Source organism: Ochlerotatus camptorhynchus, unplaced genomic scaffold, assembly GCF_037179485.1.
Source record: "Ochlerotatus camptorhynchus isolate MF236.1 unplaced genomic scaffold, CSIRO-AGI_Acam_v1.1 ptg000131l, whole genome shotgun sequence".
NCBI lineage: Eukaryota > Metazoa > Arthropoda > Insecta > Diptera > Culicidae > Ochlerotatus > Ochlerotatus camptorhynchus.
Genome location: NW_027040621.1, coordinates 742,152 through 762,960, shown reverse-complemented (window position 1 = coordinate 762,960; position 20,809 = coordinate 742,152). Strand labels below are relative to the sequence as shown.

The 20,809-nt window shown below is 37.6% G+C and overlaps 2 protein-coding genes across 7 annotated transcripts in view; both read right to left on the bottom strand.

The window, feature by feature from the left end:
• Shrm (Shroom) overlaps positions 1-15,455 on the bottom strand; it is a 574,742-nt gene extending 559,287 nt beyond the window's left edge. The window contains exon 1 of one of the 3 annotated variants that reach the window (XM_065220703.1): positions 13,883-15,455. In XM_065220703.1, coding sequence (XP_065076775.1) covers positions 13,883-14,254 — 372 coding nt within the window. In that variant the 5' untranslated portion in view covers positions 14,255-15,455. The remainder of the gene's footprint in view (positions 1-13,882) is intronic. The other 2 variants (XM_065220702.1, XM_065220704.1) reach the window with 2 other exon arrangements.
• Positions 15,456-15,463: 8 nt separating this feature from the next.
• Positions 15,464-20,809, bottom strand: part of LOC135700267 (dual specificity tyrosine-phosphorylation-regulated kinase 2) — a 107,761-nt gene continuing 102,415 nt past the window's right edge. For all 4 annotated transcript variants that reach the window (XM_065220729.1, XM_065220730.1, XM_065220732.1 and 1 more), the window contains one exon: positions 15,464-15,699. In XM_065220729.1, coding sequence (XP_065076801.1) covers positions 15,464-15,699 — 236 coding nt within the window. The remainder of the gene's footprint in view (positions 15,700-20,809) is intronic.

Below are 20,809 nucleotides of genomic sequence, written 5' to 3'. Positions count from 1 at the left end.
ATGTTCGGTCAAACAACTTAACAAAAAATGCATGTGCTTTAATTTCCGTTAAACAAATTACTAACGAATTAACTCCTGGATCCTCAGTACTTGTTTTAAAAATATAAAATTTAAAAAAAATATTTAGAATATACTTAAAAATTTATCAATGTTACCCCGTTTTACGGTACTTAAAACTTCTTAAAAGTTTCCACAACTTTTCTCAAGTTCTCTTTATTTCTGAAGTACTTTTGGAACCGGTGAAGTTCCCTGAAATTCTAGGCACTTCTTAAAAGTTCCTGCTGTTTATTGGAAGCTAACAGAAGTGATTCTTAAAGCTTACAGTGAGTTTGCATTGAAGTCTCTAATCGTTCATAAAGTTAATTAGAAACTTCAAATTAATATTTTTTTTCCTTAATTCTGTCACTTTGATTTTTTTTTTATATCTTAAACTTGTGCATGGAAAACGAATCTTCAGAACATAGAATATTTTAAGGTCTTAGAATTACTCAAATTAAATAAACGTTACACTTCAACCTTTAAGGTGAATCGCTATGACAACCTTATTCTCGTAACCACTTCGAAACTTTAAGTGCACAAATATCAGCTTCCACGACACGGGTATCATTTAAATTGTTACTCCACGTTTGCTGCACTGCAGCATACATAAAGTAGCAATTTCAAATTAAATGGGGCACTGATTTCCAAGATTTTCGTAATTGAAGGAATCACCTTAATGGATTTGTTCCCTACAAAACAGTGAATCACAAAATAAATGATCACAGTATAAAGAAAGACTGGCATGTAATAAATGTTGATGACTCTGATGGGTTAAAGAACAGCTCATGTTATAAAGAAAGATCAACTCCTTGAGTGAGAAATTACTTTTGGGCAATAAGTTGGATTACTCGTTACACTTCGGGTGTAGGGTCATCTTTTTTTGTTAGTGTCATAAGTCTCTCCAACCAACATAATGACATATGTCCTTTGTTTAGTGTTTGTTGCAGTATCTTACGTTTAAATATTTTTTTTTAAATGTATGCCTAAGATGATTTAAACTTCAAAAAATCATTTTGGGATTTAAATAAAACTGTTCGAAATAGACTGGTCCTAAAACAAATCACTGGCTGATGCTTGATCATTGTTATTAATTTCTCACGCATACAATCGGGTTTGCACTCGTCAGAACAAGTTTCTCACATTCTCTCAGTTTCTCGACTAATTCGTTCTACTGCAGCCATTTCTCATTAAGTATATGAGTATCACAATATTCGTTCTGTCGTACTCGAGTGAATGAATTTCGCCATGCTGCGCCAAGGAAAAATTCTTGATTTGTTTTCCGTCGATCTTGTTTTCCGTACTATGTACCAACGCTACCGACGCCACCTATCGACCCATCAACTTATGGACCGCGGACCAACGGCTTTACGTCCCTTCCGAAGGCCTGATCAGAGATTTTATACCTCAGGAAATCCCGATGGCGCCGACTGGGATTGAATCCAGGCCCTTTGGAGTGAGAGACAGACAGTTTACCACTACACCACCGGTGCCGCTTAATTTCGCCATGCTTGTCTGCAACTTTGAAAAATCATCGAGATCTCAGACATATAAAAATATTGGATACGTCAGACGAAAACAATTTAAGGTTTTTAAGACTTCTGCAGCACTATAGAAAACTTCCAAGATCTCATATTAAAACAAGTTTTCAAAATTCGACGATTGTTTTTAAATTGTTTTTCAGATTGTATTTCAAAATGAATTGACGAATTTCACGCTAACTCGACAAAGGAATTGGCAGCACCCTCTCAGATTTCAATGAAACTTTGTGGGTGTGTAGATTTTGTCTACTTAAGCAACTTTGCATACTTATTTTTTTTTAAACGATAGACCAACATTTAAAAAGGGCGGATTTTTTTTATTAATACTTTCTTCATAAAATCATAATTCAATAATGTCAAGTCCTACAAAAATGTTGCCGAAAATAATTTGTAGATAAATAAATGAGCTTGCATAATAAAACACCAAAACATTAAAAATGTTATTGCTACACTGAAGAAAAAAATGTTTAAAATTTAAAATTAAGATTTCTCAAAAAAAATTTTTTTTTTAAATCGGAAATGTTTTTTACAGATAGGCAGACCATTTATCTATAACTCGTTCATATATCTCAAGATGGGCATTTGTAAAGAAAAAAGTTATTTAACAAAAACTTTTTCGTGTTCGCACTGAATAAAATCAATGATTTTTTTTATTATAGACATGAAAAATATTGAAATGTATGAAACCTACCACTCAACCGGATTTCACTCAACAAGCTCCAAATGAAAGGTACACCAAAAAAGATATTATAGACGTTTTCAATCCTAATGTGAATGATATAGAAAATTTAATTTTAATGTTATTATTTCATAATTTTTTAGTTTATCTTATTTAGAGAATAACTTATATATATTATTTCTTAACATTTTCAAACAAAGTAAATTTTTTGGATGCTCCGTTGAATTAGAATATTTTTTAGCTGCAATTTGATTATCGGCAATGGGCTGAAAACTGTGAAATTTTTGTGTACCAGATATCGTCTTTGCGTGGTGAAATAAATCTTCTAGTTCTTCTGACATTTTTTCGTATTGCTCAGTAGATATATAACAGAAATTCAATTTAGCGATGCTTTGCGCTGTTTGTTTAACTGCCCAGTCGTAGAGCTCTCGTGGGGTTGTAATAGTATTTCCGTATTCTTGGGCAAGACTTGCTCTTTTTGCCATTCGTTTTAAAGTTCCACCAATAGCATCACAGGGCCCTTTGCCATGAGATGTTGAAAAGAAATGCCAATCTGCTTCCAATTTGTGCATTGATTTGAAGTTACATAGACTGGCAAAAAATTTCTGTTCTTATAATGAGCAGCTGCTCCAGCTGACATAAATGTAATTTTGGAAAAATCTATTGATAGTTTCAAGAATTCAATCAGTTTTGAAATGAACAATTGAACTGCTATTGTATCATGGGCCAATACCTTTGATATTATTATAAAACTGACGTTTTCTATTTTACTGTCCGTCATAAAATAAACCACAAAAGGGCGAATAGTTGCCTGAGCGTTATTCCAATGGTAACCAGCGTTCTGAATAATAAATGAGAGAGAAATCGCAAATTACAATTAATTCATCTTCTTTTAGAGAATCTTTGTTGTTCCTTAGAAATAAAGACTGTTCTTTACAAAAAAAAGTCATGAGTGATTAACTTATCAATTTAATCTACGAAGTACGTGGCAAACTCATCTGCAGGTTTCATAATGTTCTCCAAGTTTTACAACGATCCGTAGTTAGCCACTGTTGAAAAAATACATCTTCTTTACCACTTTCTTCTAATAGTGCAGCAAGTTCGTCTGCAACTTCTTCATTGGTGGCACATTTCTTGCAAGCTCGAATATAACACTCTGTCGTCCTATTAGCAAAGCTGTTAATCCATTATTTCTTCCTGGGATACAATTCCTAAACTATTCAGCATTAATTTTAAATTTTCGTGTGTTGTTCACACACATACATTATGAGTACCTTTACTATCAAGTAGCTTACAATGTTCAGGTCTCAAGGTTGAAGCCAATTTTAATACTCGCATACGTTTCTTCAAATATTGTATATGCCTCTTTGAGAGACATAATAAGAATTCACTTCTGAACCCGTTCTTTTAGGCCATTTCGGAGTTCAGACACGTAATCGTTAATTCCAGGCATTGGCCTGCTTATATCATTACTATCAAAGAGTGAGAATAATTGTAATTAAACGTTACAGTAATTTACTTTCTCACTGTCACTGTTTCTACACTACATTGAATAGGGTCGTATCTACATCTTCACTTAAATAGTAAATAATGTATACCTACCCACAGGCTTGTGGTCGTACCTACATCGTACCTTTTTTGTACCTACATCGTACCTTTTTTGTACCTACATCGTACCTTTTTTGTACCTACATCGTACCTTTTTTTGTACCTACATCGTACCTTTTTTGTACCTACATCTTAAACGGGAAATAATATATATTTTCTAGGTACATTTTGTGACATTGAAACTGGTTTTCTCACTCGTTAAAAATATCTTATGTGATTTAATATATCGACACCCAAATTTACCATAACATATCTCCGAAACTAGTTGACCCTTCCTTTATATTCAAAAGCTTTATAAAAAAGCATTTTATTTTCCATTTGGAGTTTAACTCAATCTCATTTAGTGGTAGACGTGAAACACGTCTTTCAAAATTTTTAAATTTGTCGGTCCCACCCTAAAAAAAAAATCATAGATTGTATTCAGTGCGAACACGAAACTTTTTTTATTGAATAACTTTTTTCCTTTAAAAGTGCCCATCTTGGGATGTATCAACGAGTTGTAGATAAATGATATATCTATCTTTAGAAAAAGTTTCAGATTTAAAAAAAAAAATTTTTGGGAAATCTCATTTTTAAGTTTTAATTTTTTTTTTCAGTGTAGAAAAAAGACTTAATTTTTTTATATTGTCTTACAAAAGCTCATTTATTTCTCTACAAATCATCCTCGGGCAACATTTTTGTATGACTTGACATTATTGAGTTATAATTTTTTGAAGAAAATGATGACAACAAAGTTCTGCCCTTTGCAAATGTTGGTCTAGATTTTTTTTTTACAGAAAATAAGTATGCAAAGTTGCTTAAGTAGACGAAATCTATACACTTACAAAGTTTCATTGAAATCTGAGAGGGTGCTGCCAACCATTTGTCGAGTTTGCGTGAAATTCGTCAATTTCATAATAAATTTCATATTGAATTTTAATTGAATTTTGAGCTTGCTCATTAACAGTCGCCAATAATTCGCATCTCCACGGTCTCATGATGACTCATCTCAAAAAACATTCTCAGACCATTTTACCTTTTCACACGTTCAAAAACCCGCCTATTTTCGCCAAGAACCACCGGAGAAAAATCTGATTACGGATCATCAACCAGCTTCCCACCACTAGATAAATACCTATGTGTGTAGAGCTTCCCAACCTAACTTCTTGCGGTGGTTGCGGGTTCACGTACTTTAAGTGAGGTTAGTTAAATTGACGATTTCGTTCTTCTTCCCACCACGTGATGATGATGAAGCTGCCGATAATAACTGCACGAGACGACCGGAAATCACTGCTCCGGAGATCGTCTTCTAATGGAACTCCAAATTCGCACGCACATAAAAATGATGAACTGTCTTACGAGCTATGCTGTGATTCCGGGAAAGCATAAATCGTTTCCAAACCTCATTTTTTGCACGAAAAAAGTAGAGTCATAAAATTGTGTTCTGTTGCGAAAGAGGTTATAAAATCGGCATCGATGCGTGCAGTTGTGTGGACTTTTATGACTTAACACACACACATACACACACACACACACCGGGTAATCAGAACTAGTTTTTCGGACATTCTGAGCATGTTTGCATACGGATGAACAACCTTCGAAAATACTTTCGACGTTTGGCGTTTGGTCGCGATTGAGAGACAGAGAAACGAGTTTCTAATTAGACGAGCCCCGTGCAGTCAGGATAGGATGTTGCTAATGGAATAAATTATTGGTTCTTCCCCCAGTCGCGGAGGACAGGGATTCGGATCCCTGCCAACCAACGACTGTCATTGGGTGGTTCCGCTTGCACTTTGCTGTGCGGGGTCACGATCTCAATCAAATATTCTAATTCACAGATTGACAGACACGTACAAGTTGAGGAATTCATCGTAATTCCAACTGATGATACGCTCCCTCGCTTCATTACGACACCGCTATAAATCAACCTGGGCCGGGCTGGCATGTGGGATCCCACTGCCCTAGATTATCGCACCGATCTGCCGGGGTCCCCTGTCTCCAGGTGTGGGGTCCCTATCTTCGAAATGGGAGATAAACCTCTGATGTGTGTGTGTGTCGTAATCTGCACTTGCTTTGACTGGCCATCGCCGAACCATCATCGCGGCGCGTTCGGTTTAGATACCGTACGCTAATGGCCTGTCTATGTCATTAGCCATTTCCCCCTGCCTGGAAAGTCGAGAGACCTTCGCTCAAGGTCTGGATTTATGATCGACACTAATACAGAAGCTTCCTACATCTATCGGGTTGGGACCTGGCGGAGGACGCGTGCCTTCCTACAGCACGGAATTATGCTCTTCTCTGGACGGGGATAGTATTATGAATAGGCCCAAGCAGTAAGGTAATGGCCGGGAGCCCAAGCAAGAGATTCGGGGGTTAACTGTAGATTTTTGTTGTTTGTTGATTTTTTGGGTCATGCTTGTGCACTTTTTCTCTTGCCTGTTTGCTGTACTTACACACATATGAGAGCAAACGGGCGCCGCCGATCAGCCGAGTGGTCGGAACGAAGAACGGTCGAGCTATTAAAAGCTCTCCGTGGAAATTACCCCCCTCGTCATCCGTCCGTCCGTCCGAGCATCGAGGATTGCGGGGCGGAAGCTTTCTGGGGCCCTGTTAAATGTAGTTCTTGGATCAGTGCGCGCGCCATAGATGACCTGGACTGCCGCGAGTTCTACTGGGCTCTCAGTTTTTTTTTGGTGGGCCAATTTCGGTGCGGTGTGGTGGGTAATTCTAGTCCACAAGTCCATAAATAATATGTTGTTTTGGATTGGGAGAAGGCTTTTAAGCCGTAACTACGCGGCGGTTGTAAATTGCCAGGAAGTGGGATGTGTTCGAAATGTAAAGTACGAGTAAGTTTGTGGGTTTATGGCGGCTGATTTAACCTTGTTTTGGGATAGTGCAGCCAATGACGCAAGTTCTGCTCCATTGGGGTTTATTTTGATCTTCGTTTTTTGGGAATTAAAGCAATACGGGAGTGAAAGATGTACGTTTCAGAACGGTTCAATTTGCGAGAATTTGAGCTATGCGATTCAAATAGATAAAATTCAAGATTTCTTTAGATTATTGGAGTAAGTTGAGGTTTTGGAATCATTTGGCCCCGACTGCCTTATTTGCACAAAACGTATTAAACAACCCTAGCCAACCCTAGCCTACGAGGAAAAATTGTTTGTTTTTAAAGAAAAACAAACTCACAAATACAATTAACTTGGATGAATCTCGTGCATATTAGCGCAAGGTGGGATTTCAGACATTGGTTGTTTTAAAACCCTTTATTTTGCATTAACTACACATGCTACATGGGTTTTGAATTGATTGATTTGGGATCGCCTATTTTGAAAATATCTCACAAAACTTTCAATGATGATAATGAAAGTGAACCTAATCAATTTTGTTGTGTAAGGACATCTCAGTTAGTCAATCAAATGTATGTAAAATGGTACAGATGCGCAGAGCTGTTACAGATATCCCCATTTTGAGTTCGCGAAATCCGCACCGTGACATTTGGCGCGGATGACACAGCAACAGTGTCTTAAACAGCCTTAAATTTTAATAATATCGAACCTCTAAGACTTAGAGTCTAAGTAAAAGTGCTTTAAATTTTGGCTCTGAGGAAATGTACATGTACTGGCGCTCTTTCTTTGGTAGGCATCGTTGAAACTCAGTATGGGAGAAGGGAGATCAATTATCTCCAATAATTACAAACAGTTTTCATGAATTCATGGGCCATGTACATAGAGATAGTACAATCCATTACTTTCAACCTTTTTACCTTCAACCTTTTTACCTTTGTCTCCCACACGAGCTCAATATCTGTACATGCGATGTATTTTGATGACACTCGATTTGTGATTTCCCTCTCACAGACTACAAAATAGAGTACATGTACCCTGCAAAACATGTCTGGTACCTCTATGTCTGCATTTAAATTTACATCCGAAGTCCCTCCTTTTTTGCATATTCTGCACAACAAATACTTTCTAAGTCCCGCCCATTCGTAAAAACGGCGGGAAATCATATTAGGGGCGAACCTTTTTTCCCATGATTTATTTTCCATCGATCTTGTTTTCTGTACTGAGTACCAATGCTACCGACGCCAGGGACACCTGGACCCTACGTACCGACACATTAACTCATAGACCGGGGACCAACGGCTTTACTTCCCTTCCGAAGGAAGGCGTGATGAGAGATTTTATCCCTCAGAAAATCCCGGTGGCGCCGACTGGGATTAAACCTAGGCCTTTTGGGGGAAAGACAATCACGCTTATCACTACACCATCGACACCGCTGCTAAGACACCTTGTCGGCCACTTGTTAGCCGAATATCAGATAACATTTTGATGTAAACACCAAATACCTGCCGACTAGCACTATTCAGTGCATCCCTAGTTTTCGAACCAATATTAGAGCTCCAGGGTCAGCTTCATAACTTATCTTGGTAACTGTGAGGCTCATAACCGAAATTCCAACCAGATGACCATTAGACTGATGCAAAATTTGAAATTTTCGCTCCACAGTGCTCAAATGGTTCCAAATTGGGCCCTGATTAGCCTCCCAAAATTTGAACTCATTTAGTGAGAAACTGACTTGGCACAAACCATTTGAAGTTTATATGGGAATTACTATGGAGAAACCATAATTTCGGTTCATATCGATCTCAAAATTCACCAGTTCACTCTACTTTAGAAAATGATAGCTGAGCTTGTTGAAAATTTTCTCAGCTTCAACTTTGTTGAAGACCACTTTTCGATGTAAGGAACAAAAAATATGAATGATTCAAGTCACTGATGTCTTATGATTATGCTCAAGCAACTGTTCAGCAGGCAACATTGGTGTTTATGGCGCGTAGAATAGAGGATAACAATCATGGCTACTATGTAACACTGCAGAATGCAGTGTTGCCCACAATACAGTTGCTTAATCTTGCCATAAGATTATCAATCTCTTAAACAATTAATAACTATTTAATTTGACGTTTGGCTGAAAAACGATTTTCAGCACAGTAGTAGCTGATAAAAATTCCCATAAGAATAGCAATAGAATTTGTTAACAGTACAATATGTAAAAAGGCTAGAAGACAATGAACAAAAAGTTTTTTTTTCCCATAGTAATTCGCATATAAACTTCAAATGGTTTGTGCCAAGTCAGTTTCTTATCAAATGAGTTTAAACTTTCGGAGGCTAATCAGGACCCGATTTTAAACCGTTTGAACACTGTGGAGCAAAAATTTCTAATTTTGCATCAGTCTAATGACCATGGCAATGCAAGAAAATTTGTCTTCGTTGAAGGAAGTATCACAACATAGATAATTGCTCTTAGCTATTTTTGCAGACATGAAGATCCAGCGGAGGTGCCACGTTCGCTGTTGTCGTCATCGTAGTCGCCGTTGGCAGTTCCATTCGTATATTTAAAACTAATCATCAACCACAGAAACTATATGAATTATCGCGTATCTCTGTTGTTCATTACATACCAAGTGAAAACTTAATCATATTTTGTCGTGGAGTGTTGTGGTTTTGAGATGCTCAATTACCCTGAAGGGATCGTTTTTGCTTACTGAGCTGAAAATAATGGGTAGTATTACATTTTTATATTCTACATATTTTCATTTAAACATAGAAATTCATTGGGTAGGGATGGAATCATCAGGGGCGCCTTATTGAAGCGATTTGGATGGGGAGAGTGGAATTGCGAACTCCCCGTTGTTAACATTTCGTGAATTGAAGGTGGGCTCTTTTCCCCCACTCATTTTGACATCCCCTCGTATGATGGCTTGTTTTGTATTGGGTTAACCCTTCATACAATGGTAAATTGAATACAACCAGGTAGGGTACTTGATCAAGTGATAGACAATCCACTGTCTAATGGCTGTGCCCTGCAACAATGAGTGGCATATTTTACATACATACAAAACCTCTCATGTTCCAGAATCTTGGTCCTGAATATTGAATTTAAAATAAGTTTTCTTAAATATAGAATTAAATTTTTTTAAAAACTCAAAGGCTCAGAATTTCAATTTATTTATTAATCCCAAATCTTAATGTATTTGTCTGTGTCCAGGATCTCGAAAACATATCAATGTTCGAATAATCTTGATACCCTTTGAACTCTGCAGAACTTCTGTAGCATATTCTGAAAAAGCATGCACTTAATATTACCTTGTAATTCCAATTGAATTGTCTTAGGAATATTTGTTTAGTTCTGCTAGGAAATCCCGAAAAATCTTTGGAATGCTACTCCTATGGGACTCTGCTTTGAATTATCTAAAAAATTATAACCGAAATATCCTACGGATACTCTTCGAAACGTTCTTGATGTTTTCCTCCTAAGAAATCCTTTTGCATTATTCTCAAAATGTTAATAGAATGTATTCCTAAATAACCTTTGAATTTTTCTCCTTCCCTTGGAATTTAATTCACAACGATTCTCAGCTAAGAAATTACTTTCAGTTCTCCTTACAAGTTCCTTATATTTCTCCTCAAAAAAAGGTCAAAACCCTATTGGCATTTTTGACCAAATTCATTTGAGGTTATATCTGAGTTATCCTTAGATGTAATTGTAATCTTCTGCAACGTACCCTCTATGAATTCTTCGAAAACTTTCATAGACATATGCTCCGGATTCCTTTTCTAACATAATCTTCTTGAAATTATTCTCAGAATGTCCTTAGATTTCTCTTTTGGGAGTTCTCCTCAGAACTATCATTATCAACCCTGATTATTGTGTATTTTGCAGTTGAAACTCGATGGAAACCCAAGTAACGAATCACTTCCAAGTTCCAAAAAGTTCAACCTTTTAGTTCCTTAAAATTCAAATAAAGTTCCGACAGAACTTTCAAATTCCATTTAGTTCGAATAAAGTTCTGACAGAACTTTCAGGTTCCATAAAGTTCAAATAAAGTTCCAACAGAACTTTCAATTTCCATCAAGTTCGAATAAAGTTCTGGCAGAACTTTCAAGTTCCATAAAGTTCAAATAAAGTTCCGACAGGACTTTCAAGCCACATGAAGCAATCCGCACAAGTTTTTATGAGTTACAAAATTTAATGTACGTAAATATGAAATAATCAGTGGCCCGAATAAATCATAATTCTTATATTTATGCAACATTCTATCAAAAAATAAATAAAAAGTAATTTCCTGGATTCGAATCCGTGTATTCGGCATGTGATCTACGATTGCTAACCACTGCGCCACAAGTGTGATGGAATACCATGCGGGCAAACACCAATTCAAAATTCATCAAGGTGTTGTATTTCGTATTCAAGTCAGTCAGCTGGCACTGAAAAGTCCAACAGTAGGCGGGACAACAGTTCATTTTAATATATCTCAGATGACGTAGCGGTTCGTGCTGGGGCTCTCACGCAGAAGGACTGGGTTTAATTCTACCAACAGCTCCATTACTACTATTAATGCTGATAAATCAATACACATTAAAACCTGCCTTTAGAAATAACTTTCATAAAAGTGCGAACTAAATATATAATTGGTGTAGAGGACAAAAACCTTTTTTAATTTATTTTCTAAAAGTTCTGTTCATTTTCGTCCAGAGGCTGCTTAGAATGCTTTTCAATTATGGTACCGAAACTTTCAAGTTCTTATAACCAGGGTTCTGCATTTTCATTGGACTCATTGGACTTGTCACGACCTGAAAGGCATCCAGATTAGGTGTAGTAATAATATATTATTTTATATTGAACCAAAATTTAATTAATGAGGCCATTCTGGACTCCAAGATGGCGACCATCGGGGTCAGGGAAAGTCTCAATTACCCCACAATATGGGTATTTTCGGAACGAGGACGACATGAAGGTGCGGAAAATCGATATTCGACGTTATGTTGGAATCCAAAATGGCGGCCATCAAGTTTCCTAAAACGTGTCAAATACCCTAAGATATGGGTATTTTCGGAACGGAGACAACGCGTGGCTGCCGAAAATCGATATCCGATGCTATGTTGAACTACAATAGGGTTTCAGAAAAGGTGTCAAATACCCTACAATATGAGTATTTTCGGGATGAGGACAACGTGTACATATCAAAAATCGATATTCGATGCCATTTTGGAATCCAATATGGCGGCCATCGGGTTTCACAAAAGTGTCAAATACCCTAAGATCTGGGTATTTTCGGAACGGAGACCACGCGTAGATACTGAAAATCGATATTCGATGCCATTTGTAGGCTATTTGATGCTTCTTCTTAAATTGAATTTAAAGATGGCATCGCACATCGATTTCTGGCTTCTAGATGTTAGCCCGATTTAAAAAAAAACGGCGTGACATCAATTTTCGACATCTATCTCATCCCCATCCTGAAAATACCTATATTTTAGGATATTTGACACTTTCCGCAAATCGGAAGCCGTCGTTTGGCGTCGGATATCGATTCCCGACTTCTAGACGTTACCCGGATTCTTAAAAAAAAAACGTTTGTATGGGTATTTGATGGATTACAAAATGGCGTTGGATACTGATTTCCAATCTCCAGACGTCACCCCGATTCCAAAAATACCCATATTGATGGGATGGCATCAGCATTTCCCATTTTTTGTCTGAAATAGGAAGCCGTCATATTGGATTTCAAAATGGCGTCGGATATCGATTTCCGGCCTCTAGACGTCATCGCGATTCCAAAAATACTTATATTGATGGGTATTTGACAATATTTCCCACTTGTGCTGAAATCGGAAGCCGCCATCTTGGATTTCGAATTGGCGTCGCATATTAATTTTCGATCTGTAGACTTCATACCGATTACAAAAATACCAATATTGATGAGTATTTGACTGTATTTCCACTTTTTCGTAAATCGGAAGCCACCATCTTCGATTTCAAAATGGCGTCGGATATCGATTTTCATCCTCTAGACACTATCCCGATTCCAAAAATACCTTGATTGATAAGTATTTGACAGCATTTCCCACTTTTTCGTAAACTGGATTTAAAAATGGCGTCGCATATCAATTTTCGATCTCTATACGTCACCCTGATTCAAAAATTACCCATATTGATGGGTAAACAAACCACCCAACAATGATAAATTTTACAACCACGTGCACAGATCTATGCGCACACGCTTAAATGAACCGAGTGAACAATCAACAAAAGTCATAAAAACTGCGCGAATTTGGATCAAACAGCTTCGCTTCAATGCAAAAGGAAGTTCTTTTGACAATGAAAGAAGAAATGAACACGAGTCAAGCCAAAACAAACAGCATGAAAACCGATCGAAAGTTCTGGTTCTGTTGATGTTGACGGGGATCTGCTCGAAGAGAAGACGGAATGACTTTCAATTGAAAGTGATGGTTGAGAGCTTCATCGTCACTTGAAGATTTTCGATTGAAAGTGACTTTGTGGGGCCCTGCTTATAACGTTTTAAAAATGAGACTGCTTAGAATTCTATAGACCACCTTCAACCAAGCTGCTTAAGCCACAAATAGCCTTTTATCAGAACTTTACTTGGGATAGATCCCAGTCAAATATATCAAACAACTAAGGCAGCGATTAATAAAGTATACCGTGAATAGCAATTTCTACAGGAAAAGTTCTCACACCATCTGTTTTATCTCGTACCGACTAGCGCATTTCGGGTGCTTAGAAAATATTTGTCTTAAAATCCCTTATATTACATTAACTACAAATTGATATCGTAAAGATTGATTTGAATTTTGGAAAAAAAAACTATCAATTCGTGACGTTCGAGTTGAGCATTGGGAATATGAATCTTAAATTTTCGTTTTGAAGATTTGAGAAAATGAACAACAACACGCATTTTTCTGTAAAGCTCAATTCATGTTCTACTCTATCTTGTAAGACATCTATTGAAAACATATTACATATTAAAGTGTTACTGTTGAAATACAATCAAAATAGTATTGATTTTCAACCAATACTTTATTCAACGAACTGGGTAAATTTGGGCTAAACAGAGCAACATATTTTCCAGGAAGGAAATGGACTATTATTCGTGAAAAATAAATTTTATGAAAAATGTGGACATAAGCAGCAACCTACGGACAACAAATAATGCAAGAAGTAATCCTACCTGAATCGATTCCGGCAACGTTGACATGCTGTAATCGGACGTGGCACTGGCACTGCCCGGTCCCAACCGGTGAAACGATCTCCGATAGCTGGATGCAACGGAGGCGACCGTCGATGACGACGAAGACGCCGATGAAAGCGTCGAGTCAATGGACGCATTACCGCGATCAGGGCGCAACTTCACACCATTGTTGTTATTGCTATTGTTGTTGTTGCTGCCGGTATTATTGATGTTGCTATTACTGGTGGCAGTGACGATACTGCTAGCTCCTCCACTTGCAGCATTGTTACCAGTGCTGTTGACGACCGCGCCAGAAGTGGAAGTCCCACCACCGGCATTAGCCGATCCGTTGTTCACACTAAACCGATCCATTGTTTAGTAGATATCTTCCCCCGTAACGAAGCAGAAAAAGAGCCTAAACACTACACTCCACACGAGCACTACAACACATTCGCAAACTTTTCTTCTTTCTTCTCGCCCTGCTAGCTCTGTGCAAAGATTTTCAGAAAAGCTTAAAAACTTGAGCTTCACGCTATTCACTTGCAAACTCTCGAGTTGATTGCACAAAGGGGAGCATTTTTCCCCCCCACACATACACTCACACGAGGCGGTGGTCGAGGTTTTCTGCTTTCTTCTCACATCTAGGGTTTGACCTTTTTTCCGCGCATTTACAAGAAAAGCTCACTCGCGCGCTCGGGTGAGAGCTGGGCACACGCGACTCTTGGTGGCGATAATTGTTCGCGGGGGCCTATTGTTTTCCACGAGCAGCGGGCGACGACACTCGGGCGGCGCTTAATTAAATCAAATCTTGCCGCCACCGCGACTGACGACGACGACGACGACAAAGGCTGTGTGATTATGCATTAGGGTGAAAGGGGGTGATCTTGTTTGCCCCCGGCCTGCTGTCGATTGTTGGCGATGATGGGGAGGTTGTGTAATTTCTCCTCCTCCCTGGTTAGGTGTTGATGTGGTCGTCTTCGTCGCTGTGCTTATTAGGAATGCTGTAACTATTGTTGTTTCTGCTGTTGCTGTTGCTGATGATGAAGATGCTTTCAGCGGATTTACACATATGGACATTAGTTAACAATAACAGATCAATTTCCATGTTATTGTCTTAGCGCAACACTTTTCCCGAATGTGTTTTTCCTTCCGTAATGCTGCTGCTGCTGCTGCTGCAATTGTTTTTCACTCTCTTGTTTGATGATTGTAATTTTATTCGCTTTATTAGTTAATAATGTTTAATTACTCTGACGCGAGCCACTTTTTCCCCCTGCAGCACTGGCAGCGGACGCGAATTTTCACTTTCTCCTATCTCTGGCGCGGCGGCCTAACGCCTCTTTTTCTCGCGATTCCGAAGGGGGCCACAGTCCGAAAAGAGCAGGAAAATTGGCCCCGATAAGCTCCACGAATATGCTTTTAAGCGTGAACTGCTCCCAAAACTGCGGTATCGATCGATCGACGCGGAGAGATGATTGATTCGGACCGCAATTATCCGGATATGTATACACACAAAACTTTTATGGTAATTGATATCCTCGCATCAATAACACACGCACGGCAACCATCGACGACCGACGACGCCTAATGGAATCCACCGCCCGTCGAGCAGGAGAAGGCCGGAAATTGTTCCGCAAATGCACTCAGCCTGTAGTGATTGTCGATGCTGATCATATCACCCTCTGATGTGTGTGGCTGATTAAAACGATCCAACCAGATTTGTGTAATCGCACTCACCAAATTAATCAGCAGTCGAAAGCAGCAAGGCGACCGCCGAATGCCATCCGATTGTTCAACAACACCCCAAACGAGCGGGCAATCTGCGGAGTAAACAGAGAGAAAAAGATAACGAGATATGAATGTGAATGGGGCTTACAGTGGAGATGCCGTACGAAACGCTCATATGTGTAAAAGGGGTATATCGATCCATTTTGAGACTTGTGTTTGCTGATAATGGCAGGAAATGGAGAGATGATAAAAAATTACTAAACGTGGCAGAGATGGTGCACAGTGTACATGTACACACGGTTGCACCGCAGATAACAGTGATTCACGTGTGGAACCGTTTCCCATGAATGGGAGCATGAATGATGCGATGCACGCTCCAAGCGAAGCAATCGATATTTCCAATGGTTCTTATCGTGAATATTTTAATTCAATAATTCGGTATGAATTGAACATTGAACGAACCCATTGTTTCTAATACTAAGCCTCTGCTTATAAAGATAGTTCAAATTCAAGCAAATGTAGCAATCATTGTTTACCTGGAATTCGAATAACTTTCAATGTATATTTAAGCGATGGAAAAAGGATTTAGAAGTCTAATCAAGGATATCTTTCTGGAGCGTATTTAAATTTTCTATCAAATGAAGACCAACAATTAAAAAGGCCTCAACTCCATTTTGTAAACAAACCTTGTAAGGCCATTTTCTCGCGAACTGAAGTCCGCAAAGGCAAACCAACATAATGAACAGGCAGGGGAAACTCTCTTCTACCCGATTGTTTGCAAATATAGGTTTCGGTTCACGAGAAAATGGCCTTGCAAGGTTTGTTTACAAAATGGAGTTAAGGCTATTTCAATTGTAGGTCTTGAAATGTCAAACGATATGAATAAATTTTTTTTTTTTTTGAAAAGGGCCCATAGCGATATTTGATAACAGTTTAGGTCAAGTTATGGCTGTTTTTTCTTTTATTGTTAGTGTTCTTCATGTTAGAAGCGGCTCAAATAAGTGTCTATTCCCCATGAGACAGGGGTTTGGAGCTGGCTAGAGGATCTGCCCTTGAAAACCAATCGTTGCAAATGATACAGAAGGAATTACGTATCGAAACAATCGGCAAAGACCGTAAAAAATGACTACGATTGGAGACTCGGATTATGGAACTGCCAGCCGCTTCGCTTCCAAGGTTGTGATAGGGAAATCTACAACGAGCTTCAGCCGCACCCTAAGAAGTGAGCCGATTGGAGATTTCAAGTTTAAAGACACTATTGATGAAATCCTATTGCAAACAACTTGTTTCACCACTTAGCATTTTCTCGGGCTCACAACTAGCGTATGAAGTCCAAAATGCATCTAACTGATTGCTGCAGAGCAGCTGGCTCCTGGATTAATCTTTAAATCTGCACGACTTCTGGATGTTAAGATAAGTGCCCCTCTGGATGTTAAGATTAGTGCGAAGTGGAAGGATTTCGTCAATCTTGCCCTTAAATAATGTTGATAAGCAAATCAAAAGACTTCTAAGAAAAACCAGCGTGGCCACTAGACTGATGCAAATTTTGACATTTTCGCTCCACAGTGCTCAAACGGTTCCAAATCGGGTCCTGATTAGTCTCCCAAAATTTGAACTCATTTGAAAAGAAACTGACTTGGCACAAACCATTTGAAGTTTATATGGAAATTACTATGGGAAATCCAAACTTTTGTTCATTGTCTTCTTACCTTTTCCATATGGCACTGTTCAAAAATTCAAAAGCAATACTTATGGAAAATTTTCTCAGCTTCAACTTAGCAGAATGTAGTTGTTGAGCCTAACGTCAAATAAAATAGTTATTAATTGTTTAAGATATGGATAATCTTATGGCATGATCAAGCAGCTGTTTTGTGAGCAACACTGTATCTTGCAGTGTGACATAGTAGCCATGATTTTTGTGCTCTATTCCAAGCGCCAGAAACACCAATGTTGCCTGCTGAACTGTTGATTGAGTATAATCGTAAGACATTTGTGGCTTGAATTATTGATAACTTTTGATGCTAACATTATATTGAAAAGTGGTTCAGAACAAAGTCGTAGCTGAGAAAATTTTCTACGAGCTCAGTTATCATTTTTTAAAGCAGAACCATATGGTAAATTGTTAGATGGATATGAACAAAACATTTGTTTTTCCCATAGTAATTTCCATATAAACTTCAAATGGTTTGTGCGAAGTCAGTTTCTTTTCAAATGAGTTCAAATTTTGGGAGACTAATCAGGACCCGATTTGGAACCGTTTGAGCACTGTGGAGCGAAAATGTCAAAATTTGCATCAGTCTAGTGGCCACTTAATGAAATTCCCAGTTTTTTTTCCGGGTGTCAAATTTGTTTTTCCTGGTTTCATATAAACAGTAAATATGGTAAAAAATACCGGCATGGCAGATTTCAGCAATAGGTGTCGCTAAAAAATAGATGGGATCGAATGTTAAAAAGTGATAGATTGATAGACATCAAAACGATATAGTGGTTCTCAAAATTTCGTTAATATTGGCAGTTTTGTTCCTTATAGCCAAATATTAGACCCGTATTTTTTTTTAGATCATCTCACGACCACACATATAACGAACTGTCAAGTCAAGTAATAACAAGCCGAACAATGCATTAGCTCCAAAGTAACATTGACAGATTCTCTTAGTAGATTTTTACTTTGCATCCACACGGCCATGTATAGACATTTCCAGCTATTTTCAACACATAGTTCGATAAAAGAAGTTATTATCTAGCATCTTTTTTTCGTAAATTAATTTTATTTGAGCAGGCTCAATCGAATAAACTTTACAGAGCCAAATTATCATTTGTGTTAAACATTATTAATATCTTAAATCTAAAGTTAAAGGAATTGAACCGAGTACTCGAGGTCGTTTCGAGGTTAGTGGAGATTTACAGTTTCATGGATGGTTATCTAGCATCTAATACGGCAAACATGGCAAGAAACGGTTTTGTTGCCAAGTTATTAACGAAAGAGAAAGTCGACGACATTGTTCGGCTTGATAGTTTTTCGAAGTACCTGCACGGTAAATGAATATGACTCATATTTGAATCCCGATCACTCAAATTCTTAAAAAACGTTAGTCATAGAGTGAGTAAACGTTAACTCAAATATGATTAAATTTCACTCATATATGAGTAAATGTCACTCAAATATGAGTGAAATTTAATCATATTTGATAAAAGAGACCTACACTTTTGCGAATTTGAATAAACGGTCTCACATATGAGTCAGTTTCATTTTACGGCAGGATTAACTGCACGCTATTTCATACAACTGAAATTTGACTCGGATCTACCCATATCCGTCAAAAGTAGAGCTATTCTAAATTGAGTAAACATAGTTGGGACTGAAAAGATGACGAATGGAAAACATCTTTCGGATTCAGGTCGATGTTTTCCATTCGTCATCTTGTCAGTCCCAACTTTGTTTACTCAATTTGGGGTACCCTACTTTTGACGGATATGAATAGATCCTACTCAACTTTGGGTTATTTAGAAATATCGTGTGTACCGTGTCGACCTCTCCTTTCACGCAAAGATTAACATTTTTCCTACGGGATTTTCCAGTGAAAGGATAAGAATCGATCCGCCAAGTATCACGAAATTGGACATTTGCCTATGGGGTTGTCCTATAGGAGTGAACAGTTGCAGAGTCGTCGTCAACGCGAATGGTTTCACCAATACCAAAGTCATCAAATAAATTCGTAGGCCATAATTAGGAACAAGCATCAAAATGACGTCCCTAGAATTCGGTCCATAGTTATAAAGTGCTAATAGCGTTCAATCTTCTAAATGTGCAGTAAGAGTTAAAAGTGTGGTATTGATTTATTAGGCTAGCATGTTACAAAAAGGGAAGTCAAATTATCAGGTTTTTTGATGACCACCGCTGCAGCGCGCTGTGTGGATTTCGTTAGTGCAGTAATACGGCAAGATCATGGCGCCTAGAAATCGAAAAATATGTAAACTTCACTAAACTTTTTCTTTGAAAAAGAGCAATAATTGATATAAATTGATCCCAAAAATAGGCAAATAATATACGGATTATAATTTCACAGCAGAGGTGGCATTGGTTTTTCATTACTATTGTGTATTATTGCTGAATTAATGAGTTATGTGCTTGATAGGCCGAAATGAGGAGCTAGGCTGACATTACATCCCGTAACCCTATTTTTCAATAATGGTGGAAATGGATGTAATGTCAGCCCAAATGGCCCTAATTTGGGCCCATACATAAATTCAGCAATCGACTCAATTTTCAATAGCGACCAAAAATATCCATTAGTACCGTTCTAATGACGCGTTCATCTAGATAAAATTGATAAATAGCAGATTTTTAGCGATGGGCCCAATCTTAGGTCCATAGGCCAACATTAGAGCCATTTCCTCTATATTAAGTATTTTTAATTACCTTTCATTTGATATTTTTATCTTTGAAATCGGCCCAGTGGTTCAAAGTAATTAATTTTTGAAAAAAGCTATTTTTGAAAAAAAAAACGATTTTTGGACCACCTCAACATCACAGCAAAAAAATAATTTTGATATCACATCAAAGTGGATGCACTACAATCATGTCGAAAATTTCATGTAATTTTTATGACCACATAAATAAACAAATGCAGTAAAAGCAGCGTAATGTCAGTTCATGCATTGTATTAATGATAATTTTGTCCTTTTTAGCAAGTAATATTACACCATATTTTCGACATGATTGTAGTGCATCCACTTTGACGTGATATCAAAATTATTTTTTTGCTGTGATGGAAATTGTCATCCTTATAAGTCACGAATGACCCAAGAGTGTTAAAGTGACTATAATAAAAAAAAAAAAAAAAAAAAAAAAAAAAAAAAAAAAAAAAAAAAAAAAAAAAAAAAATTGTCATCCTTATGACAAAATAAAAAATACGGGTCCAATATTTTGCGATAAGGAACATAACTACCCATTTTTACGCAACTCTGAGTAGCATTACATCGTTTTGCTATGGAATGGCTGAAGAAGGATATTTTTTTAAAAGTACACTCTCAAGTCTTTTTTCACACGATTTACACCGTTGAACTTTTGACAAATTCTCAATAACGATACAAACTTTCGAATTGATTGGAACTACGTCATCCGTTTCAAGCCAAAGGTAATCGAATGGTATACTTGAAGAAAAAGTCGCATTTTTTGGTGTAAATACATAAATTTTTGAA